Source organism: Chrysemys picta, chromosome 2, assembly GCF_011386835.1.
Source record: "Chrysemys picta bellii isolate R12L10 chromosome 2, ASM1138683v2, whole genome shotgun sequence".
NCBI classification, from domain to species: Eukaryota; Metazoa; Chordata; order Testudines; family Emydidae; genus Chrysemys; species Chrysemys picta.
The window spans coordinates 45,822,633-45,838,210 of NC_088792.1; the positions used below are offsets into that span (position 1 = coordinate 45,822,633).

At 44.7% G+C, this 15,578-nt stretch overlaps 1 protein-coding gene across 3 annotated transcripts in view; it reads left to right on the forward strand.

The window, feature by feature from the left end:
- The first annotated feature begins 348 nt into the window (after window positions 1-348).
- Window positions 349-15,578, forward strand: part of CDK14 (cyclin dependent kinase 14) — a 484,579-nt gene continuing 469,349 nt past the window's right edge. Inside the window, exons 1-2 of one of the 3 annotated variants that reach the window (XM_065583048.1) lie at window positions 349-805; window positions 13,506-13,537. In XM_065583048.1, the coding sequence (XP_065439120.1) occupies window positions 724-805; window positions 13,506-13,537 (114 nt within the window). In that variant the 5' untranslated portion in view covers window positions 349-723. Of the gene's footprint in view, window positions 806-9,350; window positions 9,444-13,505; window positions 13,538-15,578 lie in introns of those variants that run through there. The other 2 variants (XM_008169566.4, XM_065583049.1) reach the window with 2 other exon arrangements.

Genomic DNA, 15,578 nt, shown 5'->3' on the forward strand with positions numbered 1-15,578 from the left:
CCCTGCACCCATCAGCCTGGACCCCCAACCCCCCACTTTCTGCACCCTGGACCCCCCCCCCAGACTGGACCCACCAGCCCCCCCTTGCATCCAGCAGCCTGGACTGACTAACCCCTCCCCCTTGGTTGCAGCCATCAGCCTGCACCCCCCTCCACAGCCTGGTCCCACCAACCCCCCCCCCCTTCTACACGCAGCAGGCTGGTCCCACCAACGCCCCCCCGCACCCAGCAGCCTGGACCCCAGCCCCGCCCTTGCCGGCCAGCACTCGCCTCCAAGGGCCACCGGGCCCCAGCCACGGCGCTCTCCCGGCCAATCAGCGAGGCGGGCGGGGGCGGAGCGGGGCGGGCAGGCGGGGGAGGGCGGCACAGCGGAGGCTGCTGGAGTTGCCGCTCGGCTTGGAGCTGGCGGGGACGCGGCCGCTGCTGCTGCTGCGCTAACCGGGGCGGGTCCGAGCAGCCGGCGGCACCCGGGCAGGGCTGCCCCCTTCCCCCGCGCGCCTCGGGGCACCCCCAGCCGCTCCGTGCTGCTCTCCCCGGCTGCGCCCCGCCAGGGCTGGCTCCGGAGCCCCGACGGGAGGCGATGAGCCTGCCCTGGGCACTACGTCGCGCTCCCTCCCCGGCGGTGTGAGCGGCGGTGGGGAAGGAGGGTCCCGCGGCGGGGGGCGCCGGGCGATCGGGCTCCTCCCTCCCCCTGCGCTTGGCCGGCGCCGCCGAGCTGTGTGCTATGCTGGACGCGCAGTCCGCCGAGAAAAGCAGCAGGATGAAAAAGTTGCGGAGAACTTTGTCGGAGAGTTTCAGCCGAATAGGTGAGTCGGGTCCTCAGCCGCCGCCTCTGCCCCTTGCACCGCCTGGCCCGGCGCCTCTGGGAGCATCCTGGCATCTACGCGTGCTGCCCACGCCCACGGTGCACCCGTCCCCTTGGCAGGAGACATCTGGAGCGGGGGATAGGGGTGCGATAACATCCCAGGGAGTTTAGCCTACTGGGGGCTGCTGGACTTGGCCTTTCATCCCTAAAGAGTCACAGCTGTGAACTCCAGCCCCTCCTTTTGTAATGAAACTAACCAGAGGGATGTATAGAGCTAATGTCTTTTATGGGATCAACTTCTGTTGGTGGAAGAGACCAACTTTGGAGCTACACAGAGTGCTTCTGGTTGCTCCAATAAAAGATATTACGCACCTTGTTTTTCTAACATCCTAGGACCAACAGGGCTACAACAACGCTGCCTAAAAGAGAGAGAGGTCTGACTAATAAGTGAGCAGACCTGAAAGGGGCTTGTGGGGTCAATCCAGGCCATTGGCATCACTTATCTGTTTCCCTACAGTATGTGAGGACGTCTTGTAACACACGTGACAAAAGGAAGTGGCATGGAACTGGTAGAATTACTTTCTGGCACCTAGGGGATCAGATTTAGTTATGAGCGTTAGCTTTCTTGTACCTCCTTGCCTCAGCCTACCTCATGCCATCTTTTCTCAGGCCTCTATCTCCTAATTTCTCTCTCCCTCTGCTTTAATTTTATCTCTGTAAATATATTATTTAGCTCTGCAAAGTAATTTGGGATGCAGTTTGTCTGACAGACACTAAACTGAAATTGTGCTGTATAAGTAAAGATTCTTTCTGCCTGTCTACCTACTTATCTAGTACCATTGTGCTTTACAAAACTGCTATGCATTGTGTTTTACAAAACTGCAAAATTATAGCAGTGTTCCTTTAGATAACGTGTGTTCCTATAGATAATGTGTGTTCCTAATGTCCCTATAGTGTGTTCCTATAGATAATGTTTGAAAACTAACAAAGATTTCTCAGTAGCTTCTGAAACTCAGATGCTACAGCATGAACCTGCAATTGAATTGACTGAAAATAAATAAAATTAAAATTGACTAGTCTGCTTTCAGTGCCACACTGAGAAATCTAGACCAAAAAAAAAGCACATCTAGTAGAAAAGTAAATTACTTTTAATGTTGTTTACCTCTACAACAGGTAAAATGTTTATTAAAAAATACACCACCAGACAACATCCCTTTAAGGCTGAGGCATGAAGTCGGAAAGCAGATGATAATAGCTGAGCAGTGATGGTTAGGAGGCTAGACAAAAGAAGTCTGTCCGTCATCTCTTGCTGCTAAATCCTGTCATTCTCTTGCTGATGTAAAACGTGTTGAGATAGCATGTTATACTTTGTATTGCTGACCTTATCATCTCCTGGTATTACTATCCAATTTTCTTTTTGGCATCAGGTTGTTTTGCCTTAAAAATTATTTACTGATCTTCTTGGAACTCTTTGCCATTGTTCTCCACACTTTAATATTTTTCATTCAAATTGACATTTTATATCTTTGGCACAATGCATAAAAACAACACAAGCACGTTGGGACAAAATTAGAAAGGCCAAGACACAAAACGTGATTAAACTAGCTTGGTGCATAAATGCCGAAAACATTTTACAAAGATGTTAGAGGCAAGAAGAAGACCAAGGACAGGGTAGGTCCATTAATCAATAAGGAGGGAAAGACAATAACAGAAAACACAGCAATGACCAAGGGTTGAATGCTTTTTTTTGTTTTCACCAAAAAGGTTAGCAGTGATTGGACAACTGACATAGTGAACATCAGTGTTAATGGAGTAGGATCTGAGGCTACAATAGGGAAACAACAAATTAAGAGTTACTTAAGCATGTTGGATGCCTTTAAGTAAGTAGGACCTGATAAAATACATCCTAGAATTCTTAAGGAACTGGCTGAAGAGATCTCTAAGCTGTTAGCAATTATTTTTGAGAGCTCATGGAGAACAGGAGAGATCCCAGAGGACTGGGAAAGGGTACTATATTTGCCCTTTTATAAAAAGGGGAATAAGGACAACCCCGGGGAATTGTAGACCTGTCAGCTTAACTTTGGTACCCAGAAAGACAGTGGAGTAAATAATCAGTTTGTAAGAACCTAGAAGATAATAACTAACAGTCAACATGAATTTGTCAAGAACAAATCATGTCAAACCAACCTAATAGCTTTCTTTGACAGGATAACAAGGCTTCTGCATGGGGGGAAGCAGCAGATATGAGATATCTCAACTTTAGTAAGGTTTTTGATACTGTCGCATATGATCTTCTCATAAACAAACTAGGGAAATATAGACTAGATGAACCTACTATAAAGTGGGTGCATAACTGGTTGGAAAACTGTACTCTGAGAGCAGTTATTAATAGTTCACAGTCAAGCTGGAAGGGCATATCCAGTGGGGTCGTGTAGAGCAGTGGCTCTGAACCTTTCCAGACTACTGTACCCCTTTCAAGCGTCTGATTTGTCTCGTGTACCCCCAAGTTTCACCTCACTTAAAAACTACTTGCTTACAAAATCTGACATAAAAATACAGAAGTGTCACAGCACCCTATTACTGCAAAATTGCTTACTTTCTCATTTTTACCATATAATTATAAAATAAATCAATTGGAATATAAATATTGTACTTGCATTTCAATGTGTATATATAGCAGCATAAATAAGTCATTGTCTGTATTAAATTTTAGTTTGTACTGAATTTTCTAGCGCTTTTTATGTGGCCTGTTGTAAAACTAGACAAATAACTAGATGAGTTGATGTACCCCCTGGAAGGCCTCTGAGTATCCCGAGGTGTACACGTACCCCTGCTTGAGAACCATTGCTGTATATAATTTGTATAATGGCATAGAAAGTACACTTAACAAAGTTTGCAGATGATATCAAATTGGGAGGGGTTGCAAGCGCTTTGGAGGACAGAATTAGAATACAAAATTATTTTGACAAACTGGAGAAATAGTCTGAAATAAATGGGATGAAATTCAATAAGGACAAATGCAAAGTACTAATTGATTGCACAAATACAAAATGGGAAATGACTGCCTAGGAAGGAGTACTGCAGAAAAAGATCTGGGGGTTAAAATGGATCACAAACTAAATAGGAGTCAACAATGCAATACTGTTGCTAAAAAAGCAAACATCATTCTGGGATGTGTTAGCAGGAGTGTTGTAAGCAAGACAGGAGAAGTAGTAATTCTGCTCTACTCAGCCCTGATAAGGCCTCAGCTGGAGTACTGTGTCCAGTTCTGAGCATCACACTTCAGGAAAGATTGGAGAAAGTCCAAAGGGCAGCAACAAAAATGATTAAAGGTCTAGAAAACATGACCTCTGAAGAAAGCTGGGGAAAAAATGGGTTGGTTTATTCTGGCGAAGACATGACAACAGTCTTCAAGTACGTAAAAGGTTGCTATAAAGAGGAGGGTGATAAATTGTTCTTCTTAACCACTGAGGGTAAGACAAGAAGCAATGGGCTTAAATTGCAGCAAGGCAGTTTCAGGTTAGACATTAGGAAAAACTAAGAGTAGTTAAGCACTGGAACAAATTACCTTGGGATGTTGTGGAATCTCTGTTATTGGAGGTATTTAAGAACAGGTTAGGCAAACACCTGTCAAGGATGGTCTAGATGAGCGGTTCTCAAACTATGGGGTGGGCCTTCCAAGGGACGTGCGAGCTGTATGCTTGTTGGTTTTTTTTACGTTTTTTTTTTTTAAGAGCTCTGACTATCAGTCCTGGGTGGCTGGGGCTTATGCAGAAGGGCCATGCATAACCAGGAGGTGGGGATAAAGAGGATAGCCGGAGCCCTGCCGCCCTAGACTGACAACTGGAGCCCCGGCACCCAGGCTTGGGCTCTTCTCTCAGCCCGACCCCAATCCCTCACCTGGAGGTGGCAGGGCTCTGGTTGTCACCTCTGGGGTGGCCAGGGCCGATGAGAGGGGGGGGAAGCCGGTACAAATTACCGGGGCCCGGCTTCTCTCTCTTCCTCCCTCCCCTCCCCCCCCCGTCGGTCCTGTTTAGCTGGTCCGTCCTTGCTGGGGGGGCCCGAAAATTTTTTTTCACCGGGGCCTGAACCAGCTCTCGGCGGCTCTGGGAGTGGCACCAGCAGCTCAGAAGCAAGGGTGGCCATGGGGCACAAAGTCTGCTGTGAAAAGTGATATTGACAAATATCACTTTTCACATTGCCTGCTGCTGGCGCATGCTTGCCTTCAGAGCTGGGCGCCTGGCCAGCAGCCGCTTCTCTCTGCTCTGTCTTGAGAGCTGGGTGTTGTTTACACCCCTCCCCCCAAGTACATATACCAAGTACAGACACAAAGAAGGGGGGCCCAATCAAATAAGTTTGAGAACCACTGGTCTAAATAATATTTAGTCTTGCGTCAATGCAGGGAACTGGACTAGATGACCTATCAAGGTCTCTTCCAGTCCTACGTTTCTGTGATTATTTTTGGTGCGGTGTCTAAATCAACTAGTATCTCATTTTTAGTTCACACAAATAGCATAAAAGTAGTCATTGACTGCAGCCAAAGGGGGAGTAGTGCAGCTTGGGAGGCATGCAAAGGTGTCTTAATTTAAGCTATCTTTGTTCTCCCATAATTCAGAGCTGCTGAGCACTAGAATGGGCCCCTGGCTGCTCTAAATTACGCTGTTTGCCAATAACCCTGAGCAGCAGCCTCGGATCACTGGGTGCAGACACACCTAATTCCCCTTGTCATGCCTCTTACCCCGACTGTAGAGATGTGGGTAGGGTCAGAGCCATTATTCACTGTCCCACCAGAGGATTCCCACACAGTGGGCTGATCCCGTTGTGGCTTGCTATGCTAGTTTTAAAGTTTCTGTGTGCCAGTAGTGCAGTGGGAAGTGGCCTGAATGTACCCTGTTTCCCCGAAAATAAGACATCCTCCGAAAATAAGGCCTACTTACAGTTTTGCCTCTCGTTGTAATATAAGGCATCCCCCCGATAATAAGACCTCCCCGATAATAAGGCATCCACCGATAATAAGGCATTTTTCATTTCTGAAAAATAAGACATCCCCTGAAAATAAGACCTAGCGCATCTTTGGGAGCAAAAATTAATATAAGACACTGTCTTATTTTCGGGGAAACAGGGTAGGAGAGAATGTGGCAAGTAGTGTCCTCGTGATGTGAATCTACTACAGTTGCATCAAGAGGACGCTATACCGTATACTGGTGGTGTAATTTTTGATGTATGTATGATAACAAGATTGACTAGTTCACCATTGCAAATCAACTCCTTACAAACCCTAATATTTAAGAACTGCAGGCTTTTAAGTGGAAGAAAGCATCTGAATTCAGACAACTTTCCTTTGTCTTCCTGTAACATTCATATTTATAAAGGAGAAAATGATGCCAGGATGAATGTTAAGTTCCAAGTTTGGAGCAAATATTTACATCCCCGAAATAAATCCTTGTATCCACATATGAAAATAGTGTGTCCAGAGCTAGTAATATGCTTTTTTAAAAATAAAAAGCATAATTATGTATTTGGTGGACCTGTTTGATCAAGTAGATAATAGTTAAAATATATAACCATGGAAGTTTTGCTTTTTAAGAAACCAAGACTGTTTGTTTTTTTAAAATGAGTGTCTAAAGTTAGCCTCTTAAATAAAGCCCTGATCCTGCAAAGACTTAAGCACATGCTTAACTTAATGTATTGTGAGAAGTCCCATTGATTCTAAGTCTTTTGCAGGATCAGGGCCCAAGGGACCTAACTCCCAAAAGCTTTATTTCCACTGAAGTCTTCTGAACATCAGGCGGACGTGCTGTGACTTGAGTCCAAGCCCCATCATTTTATAGTGTGATGCAGCTCAGGCTGTAGACCCCGTCAGTCTGTTTGGTTAAGTCTGGACATCTTAGCACAGCTGTGAGATCGGGCCCGGGTCCAGCAATTGTCAGCACAGGTTAACAATGTAGTGCGGACAAACCCATTGAACCTGGTCCAGAGTTCACCGAATTCAGTAGAAAGACTCCAGTTGAGTTTATTGGGCTTTGGATCAGGCCTTAGTGAAGAGCTTAAATTTAGAATCTTTAAAAAAAAAAAAAAAATCTTGGTCCAAATAAATTAAATGTACAAAGACGCAGGTCTACTAATAAAATGCTTTGGCAACAGTAATGGGTATTATAAGGACAGTGACTACTTGTATGTGCATTATCATACATTGATTCTTTGGGTTGGCATCAGCATTTGGGGCATGTGAGCTTACTCTAAAACCCAGGTCTTTGCTTTGTGTAATGGTGACTTGAACTGTCACACATTTTATGCCTGAATTACATCTGTTTTGGAGTTTACACTTACTGCTTTTCCATGTTCTTGAGTATAAGATGTATTGCAACTTCATCTCTCCATTTCTCTTTCAGTAATAAATAAAAGGACCCTTTGGTTCCCTTGGGCTCTTTGACCTGGTTTTTGATGCAAAAGTTATGTTCTGTTTACAGTAGCGCAGAGTGCTCCACAGGGTAGAAGTGCATTTAGGTAATTCTGTTGTTAAAAGCCAATCCTTGCTAGTGAAATTGTTCCACATGCAGCAGGTCTGATATTTTGGCCTTCTTCTAATCATGCCATTTATAGGAAAAACATTCTAATATACCAGCACGGGGTTTGGACATAGTCACTCCCATGTGACCCATGACCATACACAAAAAACCCCTCTATGTTTAAATAACTTTAACCAATGTACCAGGAAATTCAAAGTTTAAGACTTAGGCCTGGTCCCCACTAAGCCCCCACTTCGGACTAAGGTACGCAAATTCAGCTACGTTAATAACGTAGCTGAATTCGAAGTACCTTAGTCCGAACTTACCGCAGGTTCAGACGCGGCAGGAAGGCTCCCCTGTCGATGCCGCGTACTCCTCTCGGCGAGCTGGAGTACCGGCGTCGACGGCGAGCACTTCCGGGATCGATCCCAGAACATCGATTGCCTGCCGCCGGACCCTCCGGTAAGTGAAGACGTACCCTTACATTCTTAACTCCTACTTTGAGGCTAGGGAGAGGAAAGCAAAACAGCTCTAGAAGGAGTAGGGTGACCAGATGTCCTGATTTTATAGGGACAGTCCAGGTATTTGGGGCTTTTTCTTACATAGGTGCCTATTACCCCTCACCCGCTGTCCCAATTTTTCACACTTGCTATCTGGTCACCCCAAGAAGGAGCTTTAACAGTTAGTTTAATGGCTTTTGTTGTTTGTGGCCTTACACCTTTTTCTGGCAATTTCCTAGTGAGATCAAACTGTTAGTAACATATTCATGTTGCTCTAATCTGGGTTCTTTTTCATTCTGGAATCCTTCAGCTCCCCAAACATAGGCTGAATTCCTGGTATGGCATGTGTATTCTAAAGAACACTTTTGATAGGTGAAAAGAACAGTCTTCCCTTTCTTGTTTTTCACTGTAGTTTCTTCATGGGCTCTGGATGGTATTTTTGGATAACAGGGTTAAATGTATAGTAGCACGGTGAGGGTAACTGTGTGAAAAATTATAAAATGTTTAAACTGTGTTTGAACTCAGGAGTTAATGACACATACCATAACCCACTAAAGCAGTGAAAGCATAATGTATAGTTATTCTTAGAAAACCAGTATAATACTGAAAGCTTTTTTTCTTTCATAGATATTATTGGTATAGGGCTAACTACTCTCCAGAAACTAGTCACCAAACATAATAGTTTTCATACTATAAAGCCCTAATTCCCAGTTATCAGAGAGAGTTTGTCATATCAAACAGCCCTGGCTGATAAGAACTGTGTATATAAATCTGAGGTCCTCATTCACTGATTTTTGATGTTAGTATGCGTAACTGTTAATACTGTTAGCAGAGCCCCTTGAATCTTGGGGGGCAGGAGGGGATGTCTTCAAGATGTCTTTGTTTTTTCGATTGTATTGTTGTAGATGTAGCACTATGACTTTGTGGTGCTTTGCAGTGTGCAAAATATGTTAAATAGGGATCAGCTGTTGCTCAGAAGAAAAAATTTAAATATATTAATGCAAATGATTTCATTTTTAGTGGTGATAGTAGTTATATAGAGACCCCGATCCTTGGGTGCGTCAGAGCTCTGCTTGGTGCACCTGGTAAGGGGTGGAGCCTTAAAACCATCTTTATGCTCCCCTGATCCTCAAGACATATCCAGGGACAGCTTCAGACCCTGCACAAGTCAGAGCAGTCTCGGGAGCCATTATGTGAGTTGGGATCATTGCAACACAGTGCTCTTCAGCCACGGCCTCTGGGGGCTCTCAGAGGGTGGCATAGATCTGGCTATGCTGCCTTTCCCCACCCTCGGTAGCTGTGATCTGGCCCAGACTCTCTAGTGTACCCGCTTTAGAGTAATTATTTCGTTGTTCTGAAAAATGTCTAATGCCAAGTTGTCCTTCCCTCAACTTTCATCCTACAAGAACTGCCATTTGTAGTCTACTGGCAGACACTGTAGATCTGCGGTATATTGAAAGAAATGCATACTGTTTGTGTGCTGAACTCCGTGTTCTTAAATCAGTTGCACAACTGCTAGTTGTTATTCAGTGCAAAAGTTCTGAATACGCTGCCTGGTCTGTCTGAAATATCAGAAACATTCTACCAGGAGAAAGGACATCTTGGTTTTAAAATTTATTACAATTTTTTGGTAAGTGTATTTGTAATATTCTTCTTGATATTCTAAGAAATGTAAATAGTTAAATAATGCTTAGTTTCCTTAAAGAAATAGATTTCTATTGACAGTTTTGTCGCTGTCTCTGGCTTGGCAAACTAATTTGACCCTCTATGAACAAAGTCGTAGTTCCTTGGTTTGATAAGGAAAAATGTGGAATCCACTTAAATTTAATAGACTATACAGTATGCTAATCAGTTGTTTAAAAGAATCAAGTCAAATCACTGTGTCATTAGTATTTTAACATCATACGAGGATTGATGATTAAATATGTATCAAGATGAAATAACTGTGAGACGCATAAATTAATAATTAAAGGGTGTGCTTAAAGTAGGGGGGTGAATCGCAAGGCATTGAGCCAGCTTACATAAGGGGGCATGCTCTAAAGCACTCTTACCAACGCTGCTATTCCCAGGTTGCCAACTTTCTAATTTCACAAAACCAAACACCCTTGGCCCGCCCCTTCCCTGAGGACCCACCACTGCCCTGCCCCTTCTCCAAGGCCCCCACTCACTTCATCCCCACCTCCCTCCGTCGCTCGCTCTCCCCCACCCTCACTCACTTTCACCAGGCTGGGGCAGGGGGTTGGGGTGTGGATGGGGGGTGCGGGCCCTGGGGTGGGGCTAGAAATGGAGGGGGCTCTGGGCTGGGGCAGGTGGATGTGGGAGGGTTCAAGGTGCGGGCTCCAGCCAGGCGATGCTTACTTCAGGCGGCTCCTAGAAGCCACTGGCATGTCTGGCTCCTATGCAGAGGGGCCAGGGTGCTCTGCCCACAGGCGCCGCCCCTGCGGCTTCCATTGGCTGCGGTTCCTGGCCAATAGGAGCTGCGGATCAGGCGCTTGGGGCTGGGGCAGCGTGCAGAGCCCTCTGGCTGCCCCTGTGCCTAGAAGCTGGACATGCTCGCCACTTCCGGGAGGTGTGCGGAGCCAGGGCAGGCAGGGATCCTGCCTTAGCAACGCTCCGTTGCCGACTGGACTTTTAGCAACCCGGTCAGCAGTGCTGACCGAAGCTGCCAGGATCCCTTTTCGACCAGGTGTTCCGGTTGAAAACTGGATGCCTGGCAACCCTAGGTCAGATAGCTATTTGTTCATTAAAATTTCACTCTCAAACTGAGAATTGACAAGGGTTTTAGTTTTACTGGCTAAGAAAATCCTCATGTTTTGATTTCTCTGTATAACAATTCTTAAATATCCACTTCAGTCAAAGTTTAAAATACAATTAAAGGTAAAGACAAGCTAGAAAAATATCAAGACTACAGCATAACTAGGGTTGCCAGGTGTCTGGTTTTTGACTGAAACATCCGGTTGAAAGGGACCTTGGTGACTGAGCCGTTAAGAGTCTGGTTGGCAGAGCAGCAGGGCGAAGGCTGGCTCCCTGCCTGGCTCCGTGCAGCTCCTTGGAAGCAGCAATATGTCCCTTGGCTCCTAGGCAGAGGCTCAGCCAGGGGGCTCCGTGTACTTCCTCCCGCCCCGAGCGTTGGCTCTGCAGCTCTCATTGGCTGCAATTCCCAGCCAATGGGAGTTGTGGGGGTGGCGCACACCACGCAGAGCTGCCTGGCTGTGCCTTCACCTTGGAGCCCAGGGACATGTCGCCGCTTCTGGGAAGCTGCCTGAAGTAAGCGCATCCCGGAGCCTGCACCTCTCACCCCCTTCCTGTTCCCCAGCCCTTAGCCCCCTTCCGCACCCAAACTCCCTCCCAGAGCCTGCACCCCAACCCACTGTCCCAGCTCTGAGCCCCCTCCCACTCCCAATCTCCCTCCTGGAGCCCGCACCCTCTCCTGTGCCCCAACCCCTTGTCCCAGCCTGGAGCCGCATCCTGCACCCCAAACCCCTCATCCCTGGCCCCACCACAGAGCCCACACTCGCAGCTGGAGCCCACACCCCAACCTCCTGCCCCAGCCCAGAGCCCCCTCCTGCACCCTGAACTCCTCATTTCTGGCCCTATCCTGGAACCCGCACCCCCAGCCGGAGCCTTCACCCACTCCTGCATCCCAATGCCCTGCCCCAGCCCAGTGAAAATGAGCAAGTGAGTGAGAGTGAGCGACAGAGGGAGGGAGGCTGGAGTGAGCGGGGGTGGGGTCTCGGGGAAGGGGCAGCACAGGGGCGGAGCCTTGGGTAAGGGTTGGGGCAAGGGTGTTTGTGCGACTAGAAAGTTGGCAACCCTAAGCATAATACAAGCAACATTATTAGTGTTGCTTGCCAGCCCATGATTCAATTATGAGACTTGTAATATTTGGTGTTTTTGTTGAAGCCCCTGTACCTGTAATCCTGTGATTACATGAGAATTCAAATTCATTTTGTCAAGTTTTTCTCCACCGACTTTTTAAAAATATGACTAAAGTGCCCCCTGAAGGCTCAAAACCCAAAATTAAATTAAAAGAGCGGAAAGTGTGTGTGTGTGTGTGTGTATATATATATATATATATATATATATATATATATATATATATATATATATATATATAATATATATATATATATATTTTTTTCTCCTAATCTCATGACTTTTTGGGTCCTGGCTCAAGATATTTGAACACGTGGGGTTGGCAGTTCTGCAATGTATAAACTTTTTGTCCTTACTCCAGTCCTTATTTAATTACAATGAAAAAAAATATACCTGATACACAATGTACAGTGTACTCCCCAAACTACTCAGCAAAACACCAGAACTATTACTTAGTGTGAAATCTGGACAAGTTCTTGTTAATAAGATTAACATTTAAATGGCTCTTTTCAGGCTCTGAGTAAGACACGTTCCCTTCCCCAGTGAGTTGCAATGTAAAGGCAAATAAAGGACAAGACCTCTGGGCCTTATTTGCATTAGGAAAAATGAGGCCAGTAATTCACCACCTGTGGTAGAAATGGTAGAAACTGTAGCACAGGCAAAACAGTGGCGGTGTATTCTGACACTGTAGTAGTAAAATGCCTGAGCCCTATCCAAGCTGAAGCTTCCGTTGTTGCTCCTTCTAATAGATGTATGGGTCACATTTTCACCAGTGTAGACAAGACCCAAGAGGAGATGATTTGAGGGAATGACTTTGAGGAAAGTGAGCGCTAAGTGGAGGAGGAGGAGAGGAAGATTGTTCCAGATGTTGGGGCCACATAACCTCTACAATTCTCACCATTCAACTGTTAACTGTAAACATATAAGCCAGTGTAAAAATACTCCAATCCAACAGTACTATGGCTTGGTTCATTTTAACTGTTCAGGGTAGTCACCAAAGAGCAAACTCATGGAGGTAGTGGTTTTTCATTAATTTCAGAACGCAGTTTCTGGATGATGTGACCACAATATGTGCATAACTTAAATATATCTGTTAGCCTGCAGGCTGATGTAATTCCAGTAGCGAACTGAAGAAATTAAGTTTGTTTGCATTTCTGTACAGGTATCTGATAGGCTCAATAAAACGCTTCAAATGGATTAGCCTCTGTCAGAGCTGCAAAACTGCTCGCAACATTTTTTCCTCCTTGCCTCACTGCTTCACACTCCAAATCTCTCTTCTATTTTGACTTCACTTTAGTTGATAGTATATTTGCATGCAATAAACATTAACATAATATGTGAGATCTGTGCTGTCATCTTAATGTAAACCATAGAAGAGTATAACGATTGCTAGTCACAATGCATCCTCTGTTGTATTGGAAATGTTGAGTTCTATATGAACTGAATATATTATGGAGTATGTGATAGGTCTGGTTTACACATGGCTTTCTGCAGTTCAGTCAGACTCTCCTTGAAGTGTTTTCATGCTCAATAGGAATTAAAGTAAAAAAAAATGTAGACTCCTATTTTCCTTAACCTGAGAGGACAGCTTGATTTACATATTTATGAAAAATATTTCTCAGATACATGCTGTGCAATTCTACATTTCATTTACAGTTTGATATTTTGATTATAAAATTGTTATTCAGGCCAGTCTGTTCTTTCCTGTTACTACAGGAAACATTTTTTTCTCTCTCTTTTTATTCAAGGAGTTAATTATTTTATGTTCATTGAAATGCATGACATAATGATTTCTTTCTTTTTCTTTTTTTTATAGCCTTAAAGAAAGAAGATAGCAGCCTTGATGAGGTAGGTTAAATATCTTTGTACCTTACTTAATCCAGATAGGTTTAATTGCTACAGATTTCTCACTAAAGTTAAAAATAACTTTTGCTTTATCATATTAGTGTGCGTATGTGTACATGCATATAATCTGAGTATCTTTTCACCTCCCTAATGACTACCAGATGAGTTTTTTTACAGAAGGCCTTGGGCTGAATGCTTGTTTCTATAAACCTATTTTATACAAAGTATTGCATTATGTTATGTAGAGAGAAAATGCTTTACAGAACTGAACCGTTAGTGGTTTTTATTATAAACAGTAAATATATATTTCTATAAAAGATATAATCTGAATATCTTTTGAGGGAACCCGTCATACAGGACATGGTCCTGTTGGGTCCTTGTATTGGCTGAATAAATAGTATGCTCCGGTTAGACCTGAAGCTATGATTAATCCTGCTTTAGGAAGCTATTTACAAATCAGTTTTTGTACAAGTGGCGGCACCAACACAGTAGAGCCAAAGTTAAATTGTGTAGGGCACAAAACATACAATATGATTTAAGACTCTGAATTTGCAAGACCAGTGCAGACATGTGGTGATTGGTGATGCTTTGCTTGTGGTGGAAATGGGGTTCAGACAGCGTGTTATCCTGGAGCACAGGATTTATTAGTGTGAGAAATTGCCGGTAATGTAATCTGTGATTATGCAAATCCCAAGTCATTTCCTTCTAACCACCTAAATGGAAGTAAATAGCAGCATCTCTTACTTTCCATGAAATAACCTTACAGTTTCTGGCTATTTCTGTATTCTATTCAGAGAGTAAGGACTTGGATAATAATGACCTTGCTACTGCATAGGTAGTGGTTATGTTTTTGGTTTGAACTGAAGGTATCACACTATACAATGGCCTGATCCTGAAAGAAATGAGCGAGGAAGCAGTAGGTGCTTGCCACTTCATTGGTTCAGACTTTATCTCCTCCTAAATCAGATAGGGCCAAACATAAGTGCTGGAACTAGGAGTGCGGGGAGTAGGGTACTGGGCTGGGTATCTGCCACACCTGCCTGGAAGTGGTTTCCGTCATATACAGGGTTTACAGTTTGGTTCAATGGATCTCAGCACTATACAAATTGTTCCAGCAGCCCTGGGGCCAAATTTGTTTTGTCCAGTTTGTTCAGGCTTTGTACCCATGAATAAGAGTCTTAAATAGCTCTGAAGTAGAGGCAATGTAGGCAGGTCAAGCTTTGTTAGAACACTAAAGGAATCTCTAGCTTAGAGCCAAGGCTAAGATATGATAGTCTTTAGAACATGGCTCTGGCACAGGTGGGTCCCATCCACAACAGCTGTCCAGTTAGTGTTAGAACGTGGATCACCTGTAAGTGAATTGCAGCTGTTTGCTGGTAAGTATGGTGGTTAAACTTGGGCTGTATCTATACAAGCTAGGGGTGTGATTCCCAGCTTGTGTAGACGTACTCTCACTAGCTCTCATCTGAGCTAGCAAAGCGAAACATACTAGCCTAGCTAAGGTAGCGTGGGCAGCAGTGATATGTGCTAACTGCCCTGTGCACAGACCTACCTGAACCTCTGGTTATGTACCTGGGGCTGCTAGCACATGTCACTGCTGCCCATGCTACTGCAGCTCCAGTACTGTTCTAAGGCCCGGCCTACGGGGGGGCGGTGGGGTTTGCTCTAAGTTACGCAACTTCACGTAGCTGAAGTCGACGTACTTAGATCTACTCACCGCAGTGTCTTCACTTCTCTAGATGCAATAAATCGACCCTTGTCAATATTAGACGCGATAAATTGACCCCTGCTGGATCGATCGCTGCCCGCCAATCCAGTGGGTAGTTTAGACATACCCTTAGTGTGTTAGCTCAGATGAGAGCAAGTGCAAGAATGTCTGTACAAGTTGGGAATCATTTCCCTAGCTTGTAGCATGGACATAGCCTGAGTCCTTCGGTTGTATTAGAAATCTGGCACATTTTGCTGCTTTGCTTCTGGTCTCTGTAGGAGGCTGAATTGTTTATAATAAAACTGACAGGATGTTCTTGTTGTTTTTAAATGCAAT